The following is a 20,248-nucleotide window of genomic DNA, read 5'->3' as shown; positions in this document are numbered from 1 at the left end:
GGATACAGTCCTAGAACTCTCTCTCCTAGGACTGTAGCCACCTTTTCCAGCCCACCGGGGCATCTGAAAGCGGAACTAATTTATGCAGGCTAAAGTCAGCAAACGCCTAGTTGAGAAGTTTGTGACGAGTCGAATGACTGTAACTTCGCTCATCTCTAGCTGCGACTGCAGGGCCATTCATACTGGTTCCCAGATGGATGTAAATCGCTCCAAAAGCCTACAGGCGACATATTAGAAGACATGTATCATAGTAAAGAAATTACATAACATTCACAAAATAGGTCAGTGTCATCAAGACTATGGCAAAACAATCACATTTACAGAACTGGTATAGTCATTCTACTGAGGCAAGTGCAGCAAAATGGAACTTGAAATGTAACGGAGTTTTTACAAAGCTGGCTGCTCTCGAATCACATTGCTACAGCAAAAGGGGTTAGAATGGCTAAACAGTAGTGCATCTTCAAACAAGGCATGGCCATGTTCTGAAAGCCAAATATGATTTCATGTTAATACACTGCACCTAAGAATGAATACCTAGTCAGAAATGTTGTAATTCTGGCTACCCAGATGGCACAGACTAAAAATTGCTAGTTCCAACCTAACAGGTGCACACGACTGCTACGGTGGACTAGGGAGAGCAATAAAAGGGGTATGTCCCATTAAAGGGGTATTCCGGCTTTATTCATCTTATCCTTTATCCAAAGGATAGGGGATAAGATGTATGATCGCAGGGGTCCCGCCGCTAAGGATCCCCAAGATTCTGTACCGGTTGCTGCCTCAGAGATGGGGACGTGATGCCAAGTCACGCCCCCTCCATTCATGTCTATGGGAGGGGGCGATAGACATGAATGGAGGGGGCGTGGCGGGGCATGGTGTGACGTCACGAGGGAACGCGGCCGATGTCACATCTCCATCTTTGAGGCAGCACCCGGCACAGAAAGCCAGGGGCTACACTGAGACCCCTGCAATCATACATCTTATCCCCTATCCGTTGGATAGGGGATAAGATGTATGAAGCCAGAATACCCCTTTAAGTAAAAAAAAAAAAAAAAAAAAAAAAGGGCTAAAGTGATCTATGCCGTATGTATGTAATATCTAATTTTTTGTTTTGCAGTTATCCACCAAGATGTCCACTCTGCTTATAAATTCATGTGTGGGTCACATACAACTGCGGCAATAAAGTCTGGAGTCATGCATGCGCAGTGTAATTTTAAACCTTCCTTCTGCACAGCCACATACCTGGCTATTAAGTTCACTCAACAACCACTGAAAACTCCGGGGAATTGTGGGTATAATGGGACAACACTGCATCACATTGAGTTCAGTGCTAGAAAACTGTGAACCAAGCCGGAACAAAGCCTGGCCACATTTCTTCATACTGCATGATGCTTGGGGGGGGGATATGAAACTTGCAAAGAGTAATTTATTGATAACACACTGGAGCACATGTCAATCATTAAGTAGGAGTTCTACTAATCTGGGTAATGGGAAAACCCATTTAAAAACTTAATATCAAGTCTTCCAGGAGCCAGGTAACCAACACACTTTCCGATGCTTAAGCTTTAAGGTTCTGTTTAGGTCTATAAGAGTTCTTACTGCCAAACCACTAACAAAAAACAAAAGTCAAATAGTCAAAGTGTAGGAGTGGTCTAAATGGTTCCCAAAGGCAATGGTATTTTTCCCATCCTCCTAGCACATGCACAGACGTACGTAAAACATGAACCTCCCTCTTATCTGGCCTTGACTAAGTTTAATTAAACTATGCATTTATTTATACTAGTCATAATAAAATAATTCATTATGCTCACAGTAAATGTGCATTCTAAAGAAAATATATTTATATATATAAATGCCATCTAAATGCCTCCTTCAAAGAGCAGGTGATAAAAGAATGGGAGCCATTTAGGAAGGGCTTAAAAGGAGGTTTTATGTCAAAATAACACAGAGGCAGAAATACCACAGTGATTCAATGGTCCTTTCACCCCCTCTCATTAAATTGTCTTTATTTTAGTAGTTTCTACATATCAACATAAAATACATCAGATCCATATTTAACAATTAGGAGTACTCTTACTTGTTCCCTATAGAAAAAAAAAAGGACTACCTCTAAAAAAGAAGCATATATAGGGAACTTGCTAGAGGCCAAATTATTATGGGGGCTTTTGTCATATCTTATAAAAACACACACAAAAAAAGTTTGTCCTTGTTGGCAACAAAAATACATGTATACATGCAACAATCTAGAAGTTGAGGCACATGATGGAATTATAATGTCATACATACAGAAATGCATTTATTCATGAACACACTGCCTCGAGGTACGCTCAGGGCACTCTGAAGATGGTGTGTTACTTAGTACATAATGAACATTCACAAACAAAAAGGAAAAATAGGGCGTTGGTCCAGGCGGTCAAGAAATGTATTGAAACCCCCAGCTTGGACCTTATAAAATTAAAGCAATAATACTGGGAACGGCCGAAAGGAAAATGAGCTCTGGTTTAGAAGAACGTTAACATCTACATTGGCCTATTAGCCTATTGACAGGACCCAATAAGAGAGACAGTGTGTTTACCTAAGGAAATATATTCAAGAGTCAGTGTTATAAATTGGTGATGTCCAACCTGGAAAATATCAGTGATTAAGGAAGATACAACAAAGGCCCTATAAAAAGTCTCTTGTTCAGATAAAATTCCTTGCTACAAGCAATGGTGCAGTTCACTGCATCTGCATGGTATTAGATATTGCCGAGGGTTACCGTTTATATTCTGCCTACTTTAAAGACACAATCCAAGCTCGTACCCTGACTCTGCCAAATCTGATAGGAACTGAGTGATTGCAATTAAGGGGTAATCTGGGTTATTACTACTTTTCATTGGCTAAATATCTTGAAACCTGTGGAAGGCAGTCTAAATGGCAGATGGAGAAAGAGGGAAATAGAGCAAGATTGTTCGCATTTTAGAAACTGCTCCAGATCACACTCAGCTGAAGTCTTCATCGGGGTTCTGTTGATCCAGCAGACGCACGTGTGTAAAAGGAAAATGACCATACTTTCCATTGCATTCTCCTTCCCATTGACCACTGACGTTAATCTTGGTTACCTTTACCAGGTCACCAACCTATAAAAAGAGAAAAGATTTAGCTCTTAGAAAAGAAAAAAAAAAGACAAGTTTCTAAGCTTTCTACAACTTCAATTTAAATGGAAAGAAACCAAAATGTTCTGCCAACTGTCCAAACAGACTAGTGTTGCTATAGAGAGACAGTTATGTAAAAATCCAGAGGCATTCATCACATCTATACATCTGAGGTACAGTATATGTTGGCATGTCCCCCAACATTTACCTTTGCTGGAAACACAAAATAAAAAAGAGAAAGAAGAGATTGTATATAACTACACAGCTTTTCCATCAATAGTATGCATAAAGATATGGCTAAATCTTCCAAGTAGACCAAAATGTTGTACATAATTGAGGTTTGTTGAACATTTTAGATAATTATTTGTAGCATCGGAGTGGTGCGTTATATTCTGCATTAGGCGTATTGAGAAATTCCTTCCACAGAGGAGAGCAGTACCATTTTGTCTTACGACTACGATCTATACAAACAGAGCAAATGTCAAATTTGTCAAGTTGTATAATTCAGCTTTAGCTGGATATCAGCTTCTTGATCACATCCTGACTGATGGCAACCCGTCAATGTTTTGTTCACAAAGCAACTTAGTTAACACTTTTGCCTTATGACACGGTGCGCCATCATGCTGGAAAAAGCATTTGTTCAGCACCAAATTGCTCCTGCAAAAAGCCACTTCTCGCCAAGAAAAACATGAAAGGACAGACTGACATTCTGCAGGAAGTACCTGCAAAGCACTGGGGTAAAAGGTATTTTATCTGATGAACCCCCTTCAGTCTGTTTGGGACATCTGGAATTAGGATTGTCTACAGAAGAAAAGGTGTGTACTAACACAAGTCCTGTGTTATACCAACAGTAAAGCGTCCTGAGACTATTTATATGTAGGATTGCTTTTCATCCAAGGCAGTGAGCTCACATTTTTGCTGGAGAACACTGCCATAAATAAAGAATGGTATCTAAAAATCCTTCAAGGGAAAAAAAAACAACTTATCCCCACGATCTAGGACATGTCTTAAGTTTTAACATCTGGGTCCATGGCTAAGGAACTCCACAGATCTCAATCCCATTGAAAACCGGTGGGAAATCCTCAAAGCAGATGAGCAATCAATAACTCCAAGCACAGATTAGATAAGAATGGATTGTCATCAGTCACGACTTGGCCCAAAGTGGATATATCCAGAATGCCAGGGCAAAATGCAGAAGTCTTGAAAAACAAGGGTTAACATTGTAACTATTTAGGGGGAGATCAAAACCTGTCCAAAGCAAAAGTTGCTGAGTTGCCCATAGCAACCAGAGGGTGTCTCATTTTTTAAAAGGCCTCTGAAAAATGAAAGAAGTGATTGGTTGCTATGAGCAACTCTTCCTCTTTACAGGTTTTGATAAATCTCCCTGTTAGCCTTTACATACATTTGATGTATTTTTATCAGTAAAAGTTTAAAAACTTATGAAATACTTTTAACCCCTTATGGACCAAGGGCACACCTGTACACCCTCGTCCCGCTCCCCTTCTATGACATCACAGATTGCAATGATGCCGGCATTAACCCCTTAGACGTCGCAATCAAAGTTGATTGCAGCGTCTAAAATAGAGGAAAGAAAAAAAATCTATCCCAGCAGCTCAGCGGAGCTGATCGGGACTACCACGGTAAAACCGCAGTGTCCCAATCAGCTTAGAGGATGGCAGTTACCTGCCTCCTCGCCGTCCGATCGTTGCTAGGATGCTCCAGAAAGGCTCTGCAGGCTGGAGCAATTGAGCATGGATAACACTGATCAATGTTATGTGATTGCATGTTATAGTCCCCTGTGGGGACTATAAAATTGTAAAAAAAAAATTTAAATAAAAAGCAATAAAAGTTAATAAGTGTGAATTAACCCCTTCCCTAATAAAAGTTTGAATCACCCTCCCTTTTCCCAAAAAATAAATGTTAAAGAACATGTTGTACCGCCGCGTGCATAAATGTCCGAACTATAAAAATATAATGTTAATTAAACCGCACGGTCAAAAAATGCCTAAAAAGCGATCAAAAAGTCCCATCGTAACAAAAATGGTACCAATAAAAACTTGAGATCACGGCGTAAAAAATTAGCCCTCATACAACCCCGTATGCGGAAAAATAAAGTAATAGGGGTCAGAAAATGACAATATTAAACATACCAGTTTTGGTGCATGCAGTTATAATTTCGTTTTAAGTAGTAAAAGAAAATATATATAAACTATGTATCCTTGTGACCGTATGGACCTACAGAATAAAGATATGGTGTCATTTTATAGGAAAAGTGCACTGCGTAGAATCGGAACCCCCAAGTGTTACAAAATGGTGTTTTTTCAATTTTGGCCGACAATTTTTTTTTTACTGGTTCTGCTGTAGATTTTGTGGTGAAATGATTGATTGTATTACAAGGTGTAAAAAAATAAATAAATATATCATGGGTCTTTAGGTGGGAAATTGGAAGGGCTATAATTTTTAGAAGGTAATGAGGAAAACACAAAAGTGCAAAATTTAGAAAACCCCATGTTCTGAAGGGGTTAATTGTACTTCAGTATATCATAGAAGCATTTGACTATAAGATCTAACACTTAACCCCTTAAGGACCAAGCATTTTTCTGTTTTTTTACACTTTCGTTTTTTCCTCCTCACCTTTTAAAAATCATAACCCTTTCAATTTTGCACCTAAAAATCCATATGAGGGCTTATTTTTTGCGCCACCAATTCTACTTTGGAATGACATCAGTCATTTTACACAAACATTTATGGCGAAACGGAAAAAAAATCATTGTGCGACAAAATTGGAGAAAAAACACCATTTTGTAAATTTTGGGGGCTTCTGTTTCTAGGCAATACATTTTTCTGTAAAAATGACACCTTATCTTTATTCTGTAGATCCATACGATTAAAATGATCCCCTACTTATATAGGTTTGATTTTGTCGTACTTCTGGAAAAAATCATAACTACAAGCAGGAAAATTTATACATTTAAAATTGCCCTTTTCTGACCCCTATAACTTTTTTATTTTTCCACGTACAGGGTGGTTTGAGGGCTATTTTTTTGCGCCGTGATCTGAAGTTTTAATCAGTACCATTTTTATTTTGATTGGACTTCTTGATAGCTTTTTATTCCTTTTTTTATGGTATGAAAAGTGACCAAAAAAACGCTATGTTGGACTTTGGATTTTTTTTGCGTGTACGCCATTGACCGTGCGGTTTAATTAATGATATATTTTTTATAGTTCAGACATTTACGCACGCGGCGATACCACATATGTTTATTTTTATTATGGTCACATATTTTTAATATGGAATTTGGGAAAAGGGGGGTGATTTAAACTTTTAATAAGGAAGGGGTTAATGTGTGTGTTTTTAAACTTATTTTTTATTTATTTATTTTTTTAAATTTTTTTTTTTTTTTTTTTTTTTTTTTTTTTACACTTTTAGTCCCCTTAGGGGACTTTTAGGAGGAATCATTAGATTCCTCATACAGATCATTGTGGTTTCATAAAACCACAATGATCTGTAGGCTCCCGTAGGCTTGCATTGAGGGGCGGAGCGTGACATCACACGGGGGCGGAGGCATGACGTCACACGCCGCCCGCCCTGTAGTCGCCGGTAATCAGACCCGGAGCGAACCCGCTCCGGGGACTGATTACAAACGGGGTGCCGCGTGCAAGATCACGGGGGTCCCCGGCCGCAGGACTCCCACGATCAGGCATCTTATCCCCTATCCTTTGGATAGGGGATAAGATGTCTAAGTACCGGAGAACCCCTTTAGCCAAATTAGAACGTTTAAAATCCATTTTGACGACCTATAACTTTCATTTTTCCATATAAGCAACGGTATGAGGGCTAATTTTTTGCGCAGTGATCTGTACTTTTCATTGATACAACATTTGTGTATATAAAACTTATTTTTTTATTTATTTTTTTGGATAAAATGTGACAAAAAAAAGCAGCAATTTTGTAGTTTTGTTTTTATGTTCATGCTGTTCACCGTACAGGATCAACAACATTTTAATAGTTCGGACATTTACGCACGCGGCGATACCAAATATATTTATTGATTTTTTTTTTTTACACTTGGGGTAAAATGGGAAAAGGAGATTTTAAATTTTTATTGGTAGAGGGGATTTTTCAAATTTTTTTTTTTACTTTTACACTTAAATAGTCCCCGTAGGGGACTACTTATAGCAGTCCTTTGATTGCAAATTCTGTTCAGGGCTATGCATAGCACTGATCAGTGTTATCGGTCATCTTCTGCTCTGGTCGATCTCAGACCAGAGCAGAAGACCGTGGAAGGCGGTGGAGGCAGGCGAGGGGACCTCCGTGCGCTGTTCCTGATTAGATCCGATCATCCATATTTCTGACCGTACTCCTGCAGATGCCGTGATCTGTATTGATCACGACAGGACACGATCAGCAGCCAGGACAAGCCGCGCATGACCCGAGCATCGCTCCGATGCTCGAGGTCATGTACAGGATGTACATTTACGTCCTTGGTCGTTAAGTGGTTAAAAGTCTACTGATAAAATACAAGAAGCGATCCAATTGGTTGCTACAGGCATTTGGTCAATTTTTCCTCTGCACAGGTTTTAAATTAAACTCCCCTTATGAGCGCAAATGTATTAGTTCTACCATTAGTTTTATTGTATTTAGGAATTTAAAAGCTATTTTTTTTATATTTATTTATATTATATTTATTTTTTAAAGGAATGTGCCAAACAAGAAAGGATGAATCATAAGATAAGTAAACACTGCTGCAAAGCTCCAGCTGTTTCCTAACTGTAAAGGGAAGGGGGGGTCCAAACTAAGCCTTCTCACGTGAGAACACGACTAATCCTACTGGAATAGCAGGGGAGAAACCAAAGTAAGCAGATTTAAAAATAAATAAAATATTTAAATTAAATCCTCCATCAGTGAACGTCATTGGTGCATAACAGAGTTGACAGCGCTGGATTATTAGCACAATTAGATTACTACCCACAGGCCCATTCTAATATATGAAGCAGAGGATTTCAATAGATATCAAGAACACTCCTCCAGAGGGACAGAGCTATAAAACAGACGGGCAATAAATTACATCCCTGCAATACTGGTCCTGCCCTTGCAAATAAAAATGACACTGGGCAGGCATCTCTGATGTGGATTTATACATTATCGTGCCACCAAATTCAAATGCATGAAATTTCTACAAGCTCCATAGAATGACTTGTTACCGAGCCCCAGATGAGTAAAAACAAAGACTAAACAGCACCAATGTTTTAAATGGGCACTGTCACCGCATGGCACTAACTTATAGTTCATCTACACAGGGTGCCTCCAGCTGTTTCACTACTACAACTCCCAGCATGCCCTGACAGCCAATAGATGTCAGGGCAAGCTGGGAGTTGTAGCGGTGAAACAGCTGGAGGCACCATGTGTAGATGAACTAAGGGCGGAAGTGTCGGCCCCAGCAGGCATCAGTGACATGGTACCTGCTAGGGAAGTCTGCCTGGTAGTGAGCACACTACCAGGCAGACAAAAAGTAATTTTTAATATAGTAAAAAAAAAAAAAAAATTAAAAGCAGGGAGGGGGTTAGGTATAGATGGGCAATAGGCAGGGACAGAAAGAAAAATAAAAAATAAAATAGGATGGTGGGAGCTACTCTTTAATAAATGCTGGCGTGGAACTCCCTGTTCCAGCAAGTGTATACCTTGGCACTCTTGGCCTTTGCCAGGTCAAAATAGGCCTAAGGTAAGGAGAAAAAGGAAGAATTTCTGCGGTGGCACTGCCTTGGTGGATACGAATGGAGTCTGATTCAGGAAGGTGGTGTCTCATGTATTTTATTCATACATGAAAACGTAGATACAAGCAAGACGCGTTTCGAGGGCAAGTTCCCTCTATCAATTGCATCAAACGCATCTTGCCTGTATCCACGTTTTCATGTATGAATAAAATACATGAGACACCACCTTCCTGAATCCGACTCCATTTGTATCCACCAAGGCAGTGCCACCGCAGAAATTCTTCCTTTTTCTCCTTACCTCTGCATCTCCACCCACTTTGGCCAGAAGCCCGGTTCTCCCTGCAGGCTGCAGCCAAGGATACACACCTACTCCCCACTACTTAGGGGTTAACGCGTGCATTAAAGGGGTACTCCAGAGCTTAGACATCTTATCCCCTATCCAAAGCATAGGGGATAAGATGCCTGATCACGGGGGTCCCGCCGCTGGGGACCCCCGTGATCTTGCACACAGCACCCCAGTTAAAATCAGTCCCCGGAGCATGTTCGCTCTGGGTCTGATTACTGGCAACCACGGGGCAGGCGGCGTGTGATGTCACGCCTCCGCCCCCGTGTGAAGTCACGCTTCGCTCCCGTGGAAGTCACGCTCCGCCCCTCGATGCAAGCATATGGGAGGGGGCGTGACCTGCCCAGTGGTCGCCGGTAATCAGACCCAGTGCGAACATGCACTATGGACTGATTTTAACTGGGGTGCTGCGTGCAAGATCGCGGGGGTCCCGCCGGAGGGGATAAGATGTCTAAGCGCCGGAGTACCCCTTTAAGCTTCACAAAAGGTGAGCTTTTGAAACTCAGCCCACAGAATTACGCGAGGTGCTGTCCTTTTTTGTCTCCTATATCCTCCACAAAATAGGCCTAAGGCTATGTTTGTCAGCGTATGCCAGTGTTTCACAACCAGGGTGCCTCCAGCTGTTGTAAAACCACAACTCCCAGCATGCCTGGACAGCCAAGGCTGTCCAGGCATGCTGGGTGTTGTAGTTTTGCAACAGCTGGAGGCACCCTGGTTGGGAAACTCTAGCCAATGCACTGTGAGCTTTCCTGGTACCCAAGTCAAACACGTGCGATCAAACACAGTATATAATGTTTGCTACAGTATACTTAAAAGGGGTACAGCGGTGGAACTTTTTTTTTTTTTTAAACCAACTGGTGCCAGAAAGTTTAACAGATTTGTAAATTACTTTTATTAAAAAAATCTTAATCCTTCCAGTACTTATCAGCTTCTGTATACTACAGAGGAAGTTCTTTTCTTTTTGAATTTCTTTTATGTCTGACCACAGTGCTCTCTACTGTCACCTCTGTCCGTATCAGGAACTGTCCAATTAAGGAACAATTCCTGACATGGAAAGAGGTGTCAGCAATGAGCACCGTGGACAGAGAAAATAAATAAAAAAAAAAAAGAAATCAACTTCCTCTGTATTATGCAGCAGCTGATAAGTACTGGAAAGATTAAGATTTTTTTTAAGGCATTTACAAATCTGTTTAACTTTCTGGCACCAGTTAATAATAATAATAATAATAATAATAATAATAATAATAATAATAATGTTTTCCACCGGAGTACCCCTTTAAGTGTGAAAAAAAACTAAGACAAAATAAGCACTTGTCTGAGCAACTAAAAATATGGTTCTTACTATGAAACAACATTTAAATACATAAGGACTAGATTAAAGAACAAAACAAAAATAAATACCCATTACATGAATGACTCACACCCAATCTAAGTTTGTCTCCTGGAATGATCATTAAAATATAATGTACCTTTAAAACCACGTCTGATGAAAAATACAAAGTAATGCATTAAACCTACATATTTCCAGCAGAAATTCTTCAGCTCTAAACATGAGTCAACATGGAATGTGGTCTGAGCTGCTGCTTCCCCTTAGTTTCCAATCCTCTGAAAAAAAAATCACTGAAAAGTCCCATTCATACTTCAAATGAACATTAGGGACTTCCTTCCTATACACTTCATAAAATGCAAGACAACAATGGAATCTGCCATAGTCTTCTGGGCTCACATACTGCAGAATACATTTACTAGCCTTCAAAAAACCTAGCCAAAAGTCACACAGCGAAGAATGTACAGGCAAAAGATGAATCAAGAATAACCCCCACCCCAAAACACAGCAGTAAGAATCAGTGGACGAGGGGGTTTGCTGTGAAAACCATATAGCTAAAGGACATTTGGGGTGAAAAATTGCACTGTCAGCTATTCACAGCCACCTCTATGCAAAGTCTGCTCACACGCTACTCCTGCTTTATGGCCTGCTCACTAATTACATTGGTTAAAACTACTCTGAATGATGGCAGCACGTTCTCACTTCATTCAGGTGATGTATTCTCACACAGCAGTAAGAATCAGTGGCCGAGGGGGTTTGCTGTGAAAACCATATAACTAAAGGACATTTGGGGTGAAAAGTAGCAGTCAGCTATTCACAGCCACCTGCTCACACGCTCACACGCTACTCCTGCACTGGTTAAAACTACTCTGAATGATGGCAGCACGTTCTCACTTCATTCAGGTGATGTATTCTCACACAGCAGTAGCATGGACATATGAGCGTTCTGGCTAATAATCCGAGCCTTGTGCCCTGTATGATATTTCTTACATTTGTAATACTAGATTTACCAATTGTAATTTTGCCTAAATAAAAGATGGGACTTGAAAGGAAAATTATTTGAAGATCATTTTCCTTCACAGCTGCATCCATTATATACCTCCAAAGCCAGGGCTGTCTTGTCGTAGGCATTAGGGACTCGCTTCTGGATAACCCTGGCAAAAATGGGCCCATTCTGGAGGTTAGGCAGCGGAGTGTTGATACTGGGCTGGGCATAGGGCCCTGGCTCCGGCCCACCCAGCTGCTGCGGATGCGAATTTTCCTGGTTACCTCCAATCAGAGCAGACCCGGCAGTTGAGGGAGGCCTGTACTTTTCCACATAAGGGACAGGTATCATGCCCCGTCTTCCTTCGCTGTCCTCAGCATTCCACCACTGCTCCTCAGGTTTATCCCGGATTCTTAGGATGTCTCCCTTCTTAAATGGAAGATCTTCATCATCATTACCATTAAAGTCAAAGAGAGCCCGGACATACTCTTCTGCTTCTTGTCTCTGGATCACTCCAGATTGCTTAGACTTGGAAACAGGCTCTATTAAAGTGGTAGTGTCCAGATAATGGATTTTGTAAAATTCCAATAGTGCAGGTAAGGACTCAAACTCTTGATCGCCTATCCTGAATCGGGACTGATTTACCCCTGCAGAAAAACCACAAAGAATTAGGACATATCTATAGAACAGTATTCACACACACTTTGGGGGGGGAGAGCTATTAAATGGGTACTGTCACATTCATAAACTTTTTTTTATGTTGTACATCTTGGGAAAACATTAACCCTTCTAATATACTTCATAAGAAAATGTTATTTCCTTTTTATAGAAATCTGGGCCTCTCCTGTCTGATGGCCCCAGCGGAGTCCTATCAGACAGGAGAGAGAGGACAGAGGAGTCCTATCAGACAGGAGAGAGAGGACAGAGGAGTCCTATCAGACAGGAGAGAGAGGACAGAGGAGTCCTATCAGACAGGAGAGAGAGGACAGAGGAGTCCTATCAGACAGGAGAGAGAGGACAGAGGAGTCCTATCAGACAGGAGAGAGAGGACAGAGGAGTGCTATCAGACAGGAGAGAGAGGACAGAGGAGTGCTATCAGACAGGAGAGAGAGGACAGAGGAGTGCTATCAGACAGGAGAGAGAGGACAGAGGAGTGCTATCAGACAGGAGAGAGGACAGAGGAGTGCTATCAGACAGGAGAGAGCACAGAGGAGTCCTATCAGACAGGAGAGAGCACAGAGGAGTGCTATCAGACAGGAGAGAGCACAGAGGAGTGCTATCAGACAGGAGAGAGCACAGAGGAGTAGTATCAGACAGGAGAGAGCACAGAGGAGTAGTATCAGACAGGATAGCACAGAGGAGTACTAGCCCTCCTTCACTTACTGGACTTTGTCCATGTCTGTGCTTCAGCTTGGACAAAGCCTTGATTTATATAAAAAAGGAAATAAAATTCTCATATTAAGTATATTAGAAAAGTTAATGTTTTGCCAAGATGTACAACATATAAAAAGATTTTGTATCTGAAAGTGCTCATTTAAGCTTCTAATAAAATACTATGTTGTCCATAGCAACCAATCAGCACTCAGCTTTCATTTTACACAAGCAATATCTGTGATTGGTTGCTATGGGCAACAACAATTTTATAATTAAGCTTGATAAATCTCCTTTATTTTTCAAACTAAATGCAAACTTTACCTCCAATATTAATGTAGGTACAATGGGACCCTGATGTTAATGTGAAGATAACCTGGATGAAAGAGGTGTTCACACTTTATGCTAATCTAATACAGCAAAATGCATATCTAAAGGATATGGACATAAAACATAACCTATAAATCATCGCAGGCTGCTATATACACAATGCCCTCACAAAGAGGGGTTTTCCATAATTAAATTATAACAGCCACAGGATATGATAAAAACCAATACAGAGGAAAAATATATGTAACCAATGAAATCCCTTTAACTTTCAAAACTGCTGGTAAATTAAAAGCTAAAATCTAACTGGGAAAAAGTGACTCTTGCAAACATGGGGCCTGGTGCCAATAACTAGTAACAGATGTGATGTCAGAAAACCAGGCTGTTTTGGGGGAAAAAAAAAATTTTTTCTTAAAAAAAGGAAACACATGGCACAATTTAGAGGCTACCCTGAGACTTCTGCCAGGTGTATTTTGCAAGGAAATTACCGTATTTTTCGCCATATAAGACGCAATTTTCTTCCCCAAAAGGGGGAAAAGTTGGTGCGTTTTATACGGCGAACACACACCTATCGGGTCAGTCCCTGCGGCCATCAACGGCCGGGACCCGCGGCTAATACAGGACATCACCGATCACGGTGATGCCCTGTATTAACCCTTCAGACGCGGCAAACAAAGCTGACCACCGCGTCTGATGCGAAAGTGACAGTAACCCGGCTGCTCAGTCGGGCTGTTCAGGACCGCCGCGGTGAAATCACAGCGTCCCGAACAGCTTACAGGACACCGGGAGGGACCTTACCTGCCTCCTTGGTGTCTGCTCCGTGCCGGGATCCCCTGCATGGCCGGCGCTTTCCTTCGACATCATCACGCCGTTGCGCACTCCGTCCCGTCATCCAAAAGGAGCGGCGTGCGTAGCGACGCGATGACGACTATGGAGAGCGCGGATCCCGGGGAAGATGACGTCCGGAGCGTCGGGGACGCGGCGACAGCGATGGAGCGACATCCAGGGCAGCGGTGACAGGTCCGGAGCGGCGGGGACACGTGAGTACTACCTCCTATCCAGTGGTGTTCAACCTGCGGACCTCCAGATGTTGCAAAACTACAACTCCCAGCATGCCCGGACAGCCTATGGCTGTCTGGGCATGCTGGGAGTTGTAGTATTGCATCATCTGGAGGTCCGCAGGTGAAGATCACTGTTGGGTGCAGAATCTCTTTTTTCTAGATTTTGCACCTTAAAAATTGGGTGCGTCTTATATGCCGGTGCGTCCTATAGGGCGAAAAATACGGTATGTTGTGCAGAACCCATCTTAAAGGGGTTAACCAAATATTAAAAGTTAGGGGTTCACTGGCCGTCCAGCCACTGAGACCTCTAGAAATCACAAGAACGTCAGTTGCCCCTAAATTAATGGAGTGGTAGAAAGTAACTAACGGTGAAAGTCTTACACAGTGACTGAAGAGGTGGCTGCTCCACTCATTTAGGGGAGACACTCGCCATCTCTGCAGTCACCCTCCCACTATTCAGCTAGTTACACACTATTCTGTGGATGGGGATAACTTAAAGGGGTACTCCGGTGGAAAACTTTTTATTTTATTTTTTTTAATCAACTGGTGCCAGAAAGTTAAACAGATTTGCAAATTACTTCAATGAAAAAATCTTTACCCTTCCAGTACTTTTTAGCAGCTGTATGCTACAGAGGAAATTCTTTTCTTTTTTAATTTATTTTTTGTCTTGTCTTCAGTGCTCTCTGCTGACATCTCTGTCCAGGTCAGAAAATGTCCAGAGCAGCATAGGTTTGCTATGGGGATTTTCTCCTGCTCTGGACAGTTCCTGATACAAGCACCAGGTGTCAGCAGAGAGCACTGTGGACAAAACAAAAAAAAATCAACAAGAAAAGAATTTCCTCTGTAGCATACAGCTGCTAGAACGTACCAGAAGAGTAACCCTTTGTTGTCTATTTTCAGAAAAGAGGTTATTTTTTTGTATTACTAAACATTATATAAACTTCCAAAAGACTGAATTCCTTGCAGTTTAAGATTTCTGCTTGCCGTCATTCAATACTCATACTATTTTCTTTCAGCGCATACAAATCTGCCATTTGGCTGGTATCTACCATACAGTGTATGGCCAGTAATGTAGCATTAACCCCTTGTAGACCTCAGGTAGGAATATTCAGTAAGCTACCATGGAGGACTTCTGTACACAAGCCAATTCTATGTATCACAAAGTAGCAAAGTCCTATCTATTTACAATTCTCCGAATATGAGCAGTCGGTCACTTCCTGTTACCAGTGTAATAGGATGCAGCAGTAAGTATCCTCCACATCCGTGCTCCCCAACATTTGGTTTGCCAGTGGTTGCAAAAACTACACCTCCCATCATGCACTGACAATTACAGTCTGTTGCTTTTTAACGGTTCCATGGAATGATGGAAGTTGTTTTGCAATCTGGTGCATCTGTCAGTGCATGATGGGAGTTATAGTTGTACAATCCTGGAGAACCAGATCGTATCTGTCAATACATGATGGGAGTTGGAGTCTTGCAACCACTTAAGAGCCACTGTCTGAGGCAATCAGGACATGATGAGGGGTTGTAGCTGGACAATCACAGAGAGCCACAGGGTGCATGTCAGTGCATGATGGGAGCTGTAGTTTTGCAACTTCAGAAAAGCCAAAGGCTGAAGCTTTCAGTGCATGATTTGAGTTGCAGTCTGTGGCACAACTACAACTATCAGTGCATGATGGGAGTTACAGTCTGTGGCACGGCATGATGGGAGTTACAGTCTGTGGCACGGCATGATGGGAGTTACAGTCTGTGGCACGGCATGATGGGAGTTACAGTCTGTGGCACGGCATGATGGGAGTTACAGTCTGTGGCACGGCATGATGGGAGTTACAGTCTGTGGCACGGCATGATGGGAGTTACAGTCTGTGGCACGGCATGATGGGAGTTACAGTCTGTGGCACGGCATGATGGGAGTTACAGTCTGTGGCACGGCATGATGGGAGTTACAGTCTGTGGCACAATTACAACTACCAGTGCATGATGGGAGTTGTAGGTCTGCCTCAGTTGGAGAGTCAGAGGCTGTGAAACTTGTGTATCTCCAGTACTGAAGTGATCTATCATTGGCATATTACAGTGATCAGACACAGCCCATGTACCCCTCTACCGCACTGGGTCTATGCCCTGTTCACACCGCGGCCTCACTCACCGGACTGCCGGTTGTTGCTGACGCTATTGATGATGTAATGGGAGACCTTGGAGTTCTCGCTGACGGAGAGCACGTAGTCCCCGGGGATGGTGGCGGAGTCCCGCACCAGGAACACTCCGTGCCGCTGCCCCTGCAGCAGATTCACCGCCTCCTGTCGGTTCTGCCTGCCCCAGTACCAGCTCGCTCGGTCTTCAGAGTCGAAGTTGCCGGCCATGGCCCCTGCTCACTCCCCGGTACGCTTTCTCCGCCTTTTTAGGCGCCTACCGACGCCGCCCGCTACAGACACGGCAAACGAGCACTTCTGGCTGATCCCGACCTCACCAAACCCGAAATGGCGGCACAGGAAAGATCTGACCTCACCTTCCGGAAGTGCGTCATCAGCCGGCGCCAGGGCCGTAGTCAGCGCGCGCCGCCATTTCGCTTGGGTCAGGCTGATGTAGACGGGCTATGGGAATCTGCTGGAAGTGTGCGGCCTGAAAGGGGGTTTACTACAAAGATTAACAGGGTTTAGCTGGTGCATTATGGGAAATAAAACATATATCCAATGTACAAGCTTTTCTGAAAAGGTAGTTGTTGAGAGAGAAAGATATACTAAGACCCATGTGACTTCTTTGTTCTGTCCTGTCCCTTTGGTTCCCCATCAAACCACACTGAGACAATATAATGCAAATGTGTACAATATTTATTAACAAAAGTGAATATTAATCAAATCAATTAAAATGGAGCAGTAACAGACAGACTACAAAGGCGTCTCCTCATGGGTATCTAGTGCATACAAAAGAAGGAAATGGCCTATATGGTGTATACAAATATAGGGGGACATGTATCATTATTTGTGTATGGTAGAAGCAGTTTACCCCTTTTGCCGAATTCTAAATTATGCGCAGAAGTGCTAAATTTATCGATCAAGCGCAATGAGTTTCATAAATTGCGGGCAAATAGAGTAATCTCATACTGCCACTCTGAAAAATGGAATCGACGATTTAGAGCATCTTGCTACGTGCACTCCAAGATGGCTTATATTTGCGTAAAAAATATGGTAATTGCGCAAGATTTCTGCAGGTAAATAAAATGTACGCAGGAAATGCTCCACCAGAATGTGCGCAAAAAAAACTGCTTGCGTAAAATTTTGCGCAAAAATGTAAACACAAAACGGGTAAAATCTTTGATACATGTCCCCCATAGACGGGTTATGGCTGTTGGTTACGACCGTCTTAGCACATCCATTGAGATGGTCTTGCATGCTCAGTTTACCTACAAATTGATCTACTCTCTACTGCAGTGCTTTCCAGTCAGTGTGCCACCAGCAGTTATAAAACTACAACTCCCAATATGCCTTTGGCTATCCGGGCATGTTGGTAGTTGTAGTTTTGCAACAGCTGGAGGCTCATCAGTTGGGGAACACTGCTCCACTGTTATACACAAGCAAGGGAGATCGTGAAGAAGTGTCTGTTCTGTTGCTTGGCAACAGCAGAGTCACAGTTTAGAGAGGAAACCAGGAAGTGATCAGATCGTTGGGGTAGAAGAATAGTTTCAATTTTTCACCTAAAAATCCATATGATTGCTTATTTTTTGCACCACCAATTCTACTTTGTAATGACATCAGTCATTTTACCCAAATATCTATGGAAAAAAAAATCATTGTGCGACAAAACTGAAGAAAAAACGCCATTTTGTAACTTTTGGGGTTTCCGTTTCTACACAGTAAATTTTTTGGTAAAAATGACACCTTATCTTTATTCTGTAGGTCCATACGATTAAAATGATACCCTACTTATATAGGTTTGATTTTGTCGTACTTCTGGAAAAAATCATAACTACATGCAGGAAAATGTATACGTTTAAAATTGTCATCACCCCAATAACTTTTAAATTTTTTTGCCTACGGGGTGGTATGAGGGCTCATTTTTTTGCGCCGTGATCTGAAGTTTTTAGCGGTACTATTTTTGTATTGATCGCTTTTTTTTTATTGCTTTTTATAAATTTTTTCATGATATAAAAAGTGACCAAAAATACACTATTTTGGAATTTGGATTTTTTTTGCGCGTACGCCATTGACCGTGCGGTTTAATTAATGATCTATTTTTATAATTCGGACATTTCCGCACGCACCGATACCACATATGTTTATTTTTATTTAAACATTTTTTTTTAAATGTGAAAAGGGGGGTGATTCAAACTTTTATTAGGGAAGGGGTTAAATGATCTTTATTAACTTTTAAAAAAAATTTCTTTGCAATGTTATGGCTCCCATAGGGGGCTATAACACTGCACACACTGATCTTTTACATTGTTCAATGGTTTCTCATAGGAAACCATTGATCAATGATTCTGCCACTTGACTGCTCATGCCTGGATCTCAGGCACTTCACCGCGGCGATCCCGAACAGCTCCGAGTTAACTGGCATTGGTTTACTTTCACTTTAGACGCAGCTTTTAACTTTTAACGCCACGTCTAAAGGGTTAATAGCACGCTGCAACGGCCAGGCCCGACCCGCGATGACGCGGGGCCACTCCGTGGCCCCTGCGTTATAGTAAGTGAGAGGTCTCAGGACGTACCGTTACGTCCTTAAGGGGTTAAGGTTAGTACAGCAATACATCTCCAGAATCAAGCTTACCATACAGTAATCCTCCAACATATGATTGTTTAAACTCACAATGGCCTCTCAGAGACCATTGTAAGTTAAATACAGTATCAACATACAATGCTTCTGTATGTTGGAGCCATCACTGAAGCAGCTATCTGGCAGAGCTGACTGCTTCAGCTGCCACTGAGCTTTTTAATGTGCTTTGTCCTGCTTCTGCCACACATGCTGTATGCTCTGTTATAGATGCACATTGAGTCTCCACTACCCACAGTGTCTCTGTCGGTCCCCGACTCTGTGTACAGAGGGATATCCAATGAAAAAATAAAAGCGACACACATCCTCACATCACAGAGAAAGCGCTGAGTGGTGGGACAGGGAACAGAGTGGAGTTTACTCAGTTGTATCTACATCCTAAGGACACGGGAACCAGTTTGGAGTCCTGCTTCTTCCATGTTCTGCGAAGCCACTGTTGTTTCAATAACTAGTTTGGGAGCATTGGCTGAATCCCATTTCTGGTTGCAAGGAGCCCATAGATAAAAACTTTTCCCATCTCCATGTTATGTTAAGCATTTAGCATTTTTAAAACTGCTTTACTGCTTTATGGTCTATTCACACGTACAGTATTCTGCGCAGATTTGATGTGCAGTATTTTCTGCTGCAGATTTTAATGTAAACTGATTGACTGAACACAGCTTGAAATCCTGCGCATCAAATCTGCGCAAAATACTGTACGTGTGAATAGACCCTTAATCTGTGAATTGTGTGGGACAATTTGTCATATTTAAAATGCAGTCTGTCCCCTTCTCCCACACTGGAAACTGTAAAATATAGAAACATTTAATGCATTTAAAACGGTGGACACCACAATGAAACCCCTACAAACAGCACTGTAAGGCAATGGGATCTGTCTGCCATTGTTTACAGCTATCGTACAATGGCTCCAACACTGCTCCATGGCTTTCATTATGAACAAGCAGCCTATAGGCAAAAATAGGCACCTGCCTAGAGTGCCCTCTTGTTGGGGTGCCGCTTAGCCCGATGCAAGAAAGTTATTGTACACTGTCTCCAGGTCTTGACAGCAACTGCTCATCATACTAGCAAACTTAGTGACCCAGCCTGATAAAGGAGCATACCGCCACCACTGCACACAGATCTCTTCCGAGGCAGACAGACATGGGAGCACTCACTCAGGTCCGGCTTCCTGATGTGCGTGCCCCCAATCACAACCCCCCCCACCTTACCCAACCCCCTCTC

General features: G+C 42.2%; 1 protein-coding gene across 2 annotated transcripts; it reads right to left on the bottom strand.

The window, feature by feature from the left end:
- Positions 1 to 102: 102 nt before the first annotated feature.
- Positions 103 to 16,991, bottom strand: CRK (CRK proto-oncogene, adaptor protein). Of its 2 annotated transcripts, none has more exons than XM_056558660.1 (3): positions 16,407 to 16,986; positions 11,616 to 12,148; positions 103 to 3,116 (listed from the first exon to the last, which is right to left on the bottom strand). In XM_056558660.1, the coding sequence occupies exons 1-3, from the start codon at positions 16,618 to 16,620 to the stop codon at positions 2,979 to 2,981; spliced, it is 885 nt and encodes a 294-aa protein (XP_056414635.1). In that variant the 5' UTR covers positions 16,621 to 16,986; the 3' UTR covers positions 103 to 2,978. The 2 variants fall into 2 exon arrangements, with proteins under 2 accessions (XP_056414635.1, XP_056414636.1); XM_056558661.1 differs by having other exon boundaries at positions 2,975 to 3,116; positions 11,786 to 12,148; positions 16,407 to 16,991.
- Positions 16,992 to 20,248: the final 3,257 nt, after the last annotated feature.

Source organism: Hyla sarda, chromosome 2 (genome assembly GCF_029499605.1).
Source record: "Hyla sarda isolate aHylSar1 chromosome 2, aHylSar1.hap1, whole genome shotgun sequence".
NCBI classification, from domain to species: Eukaryota; Metazoa; Chordata; class Amphibia; order Anura; family Hylidae; genus Hyla; species Hyla sarda.
The sequence above is the reverse complement of the archived record's forward strand: the minus strand, read 5'-3'. Positions and strand labels throughout refer to the sequence as shown.

Coding starts and splice junctions, on each gene's coding strand:
- CRK (XM_056558660.1), bottom strand. CDS start 16,620: ATGGCCGGCAACTTCGACTCTGAAGACCGAGCGAGCTGGTACTGGGGC. Junction 12,149..16,406: donor CAGCAACAACCGGCAGTCCG/GTGAGTGAGGCC, acceptor GTTTTTCTGCAG/GGGTAAATCAGTCCCGATTC. Junction 3,117..11,615: donor AGACAGCCCTGGCTTTGGAG/GTATATAATGGA, acceptor CTCTTTTTATAG/GTTGGTGACCTGGTAAAGGT.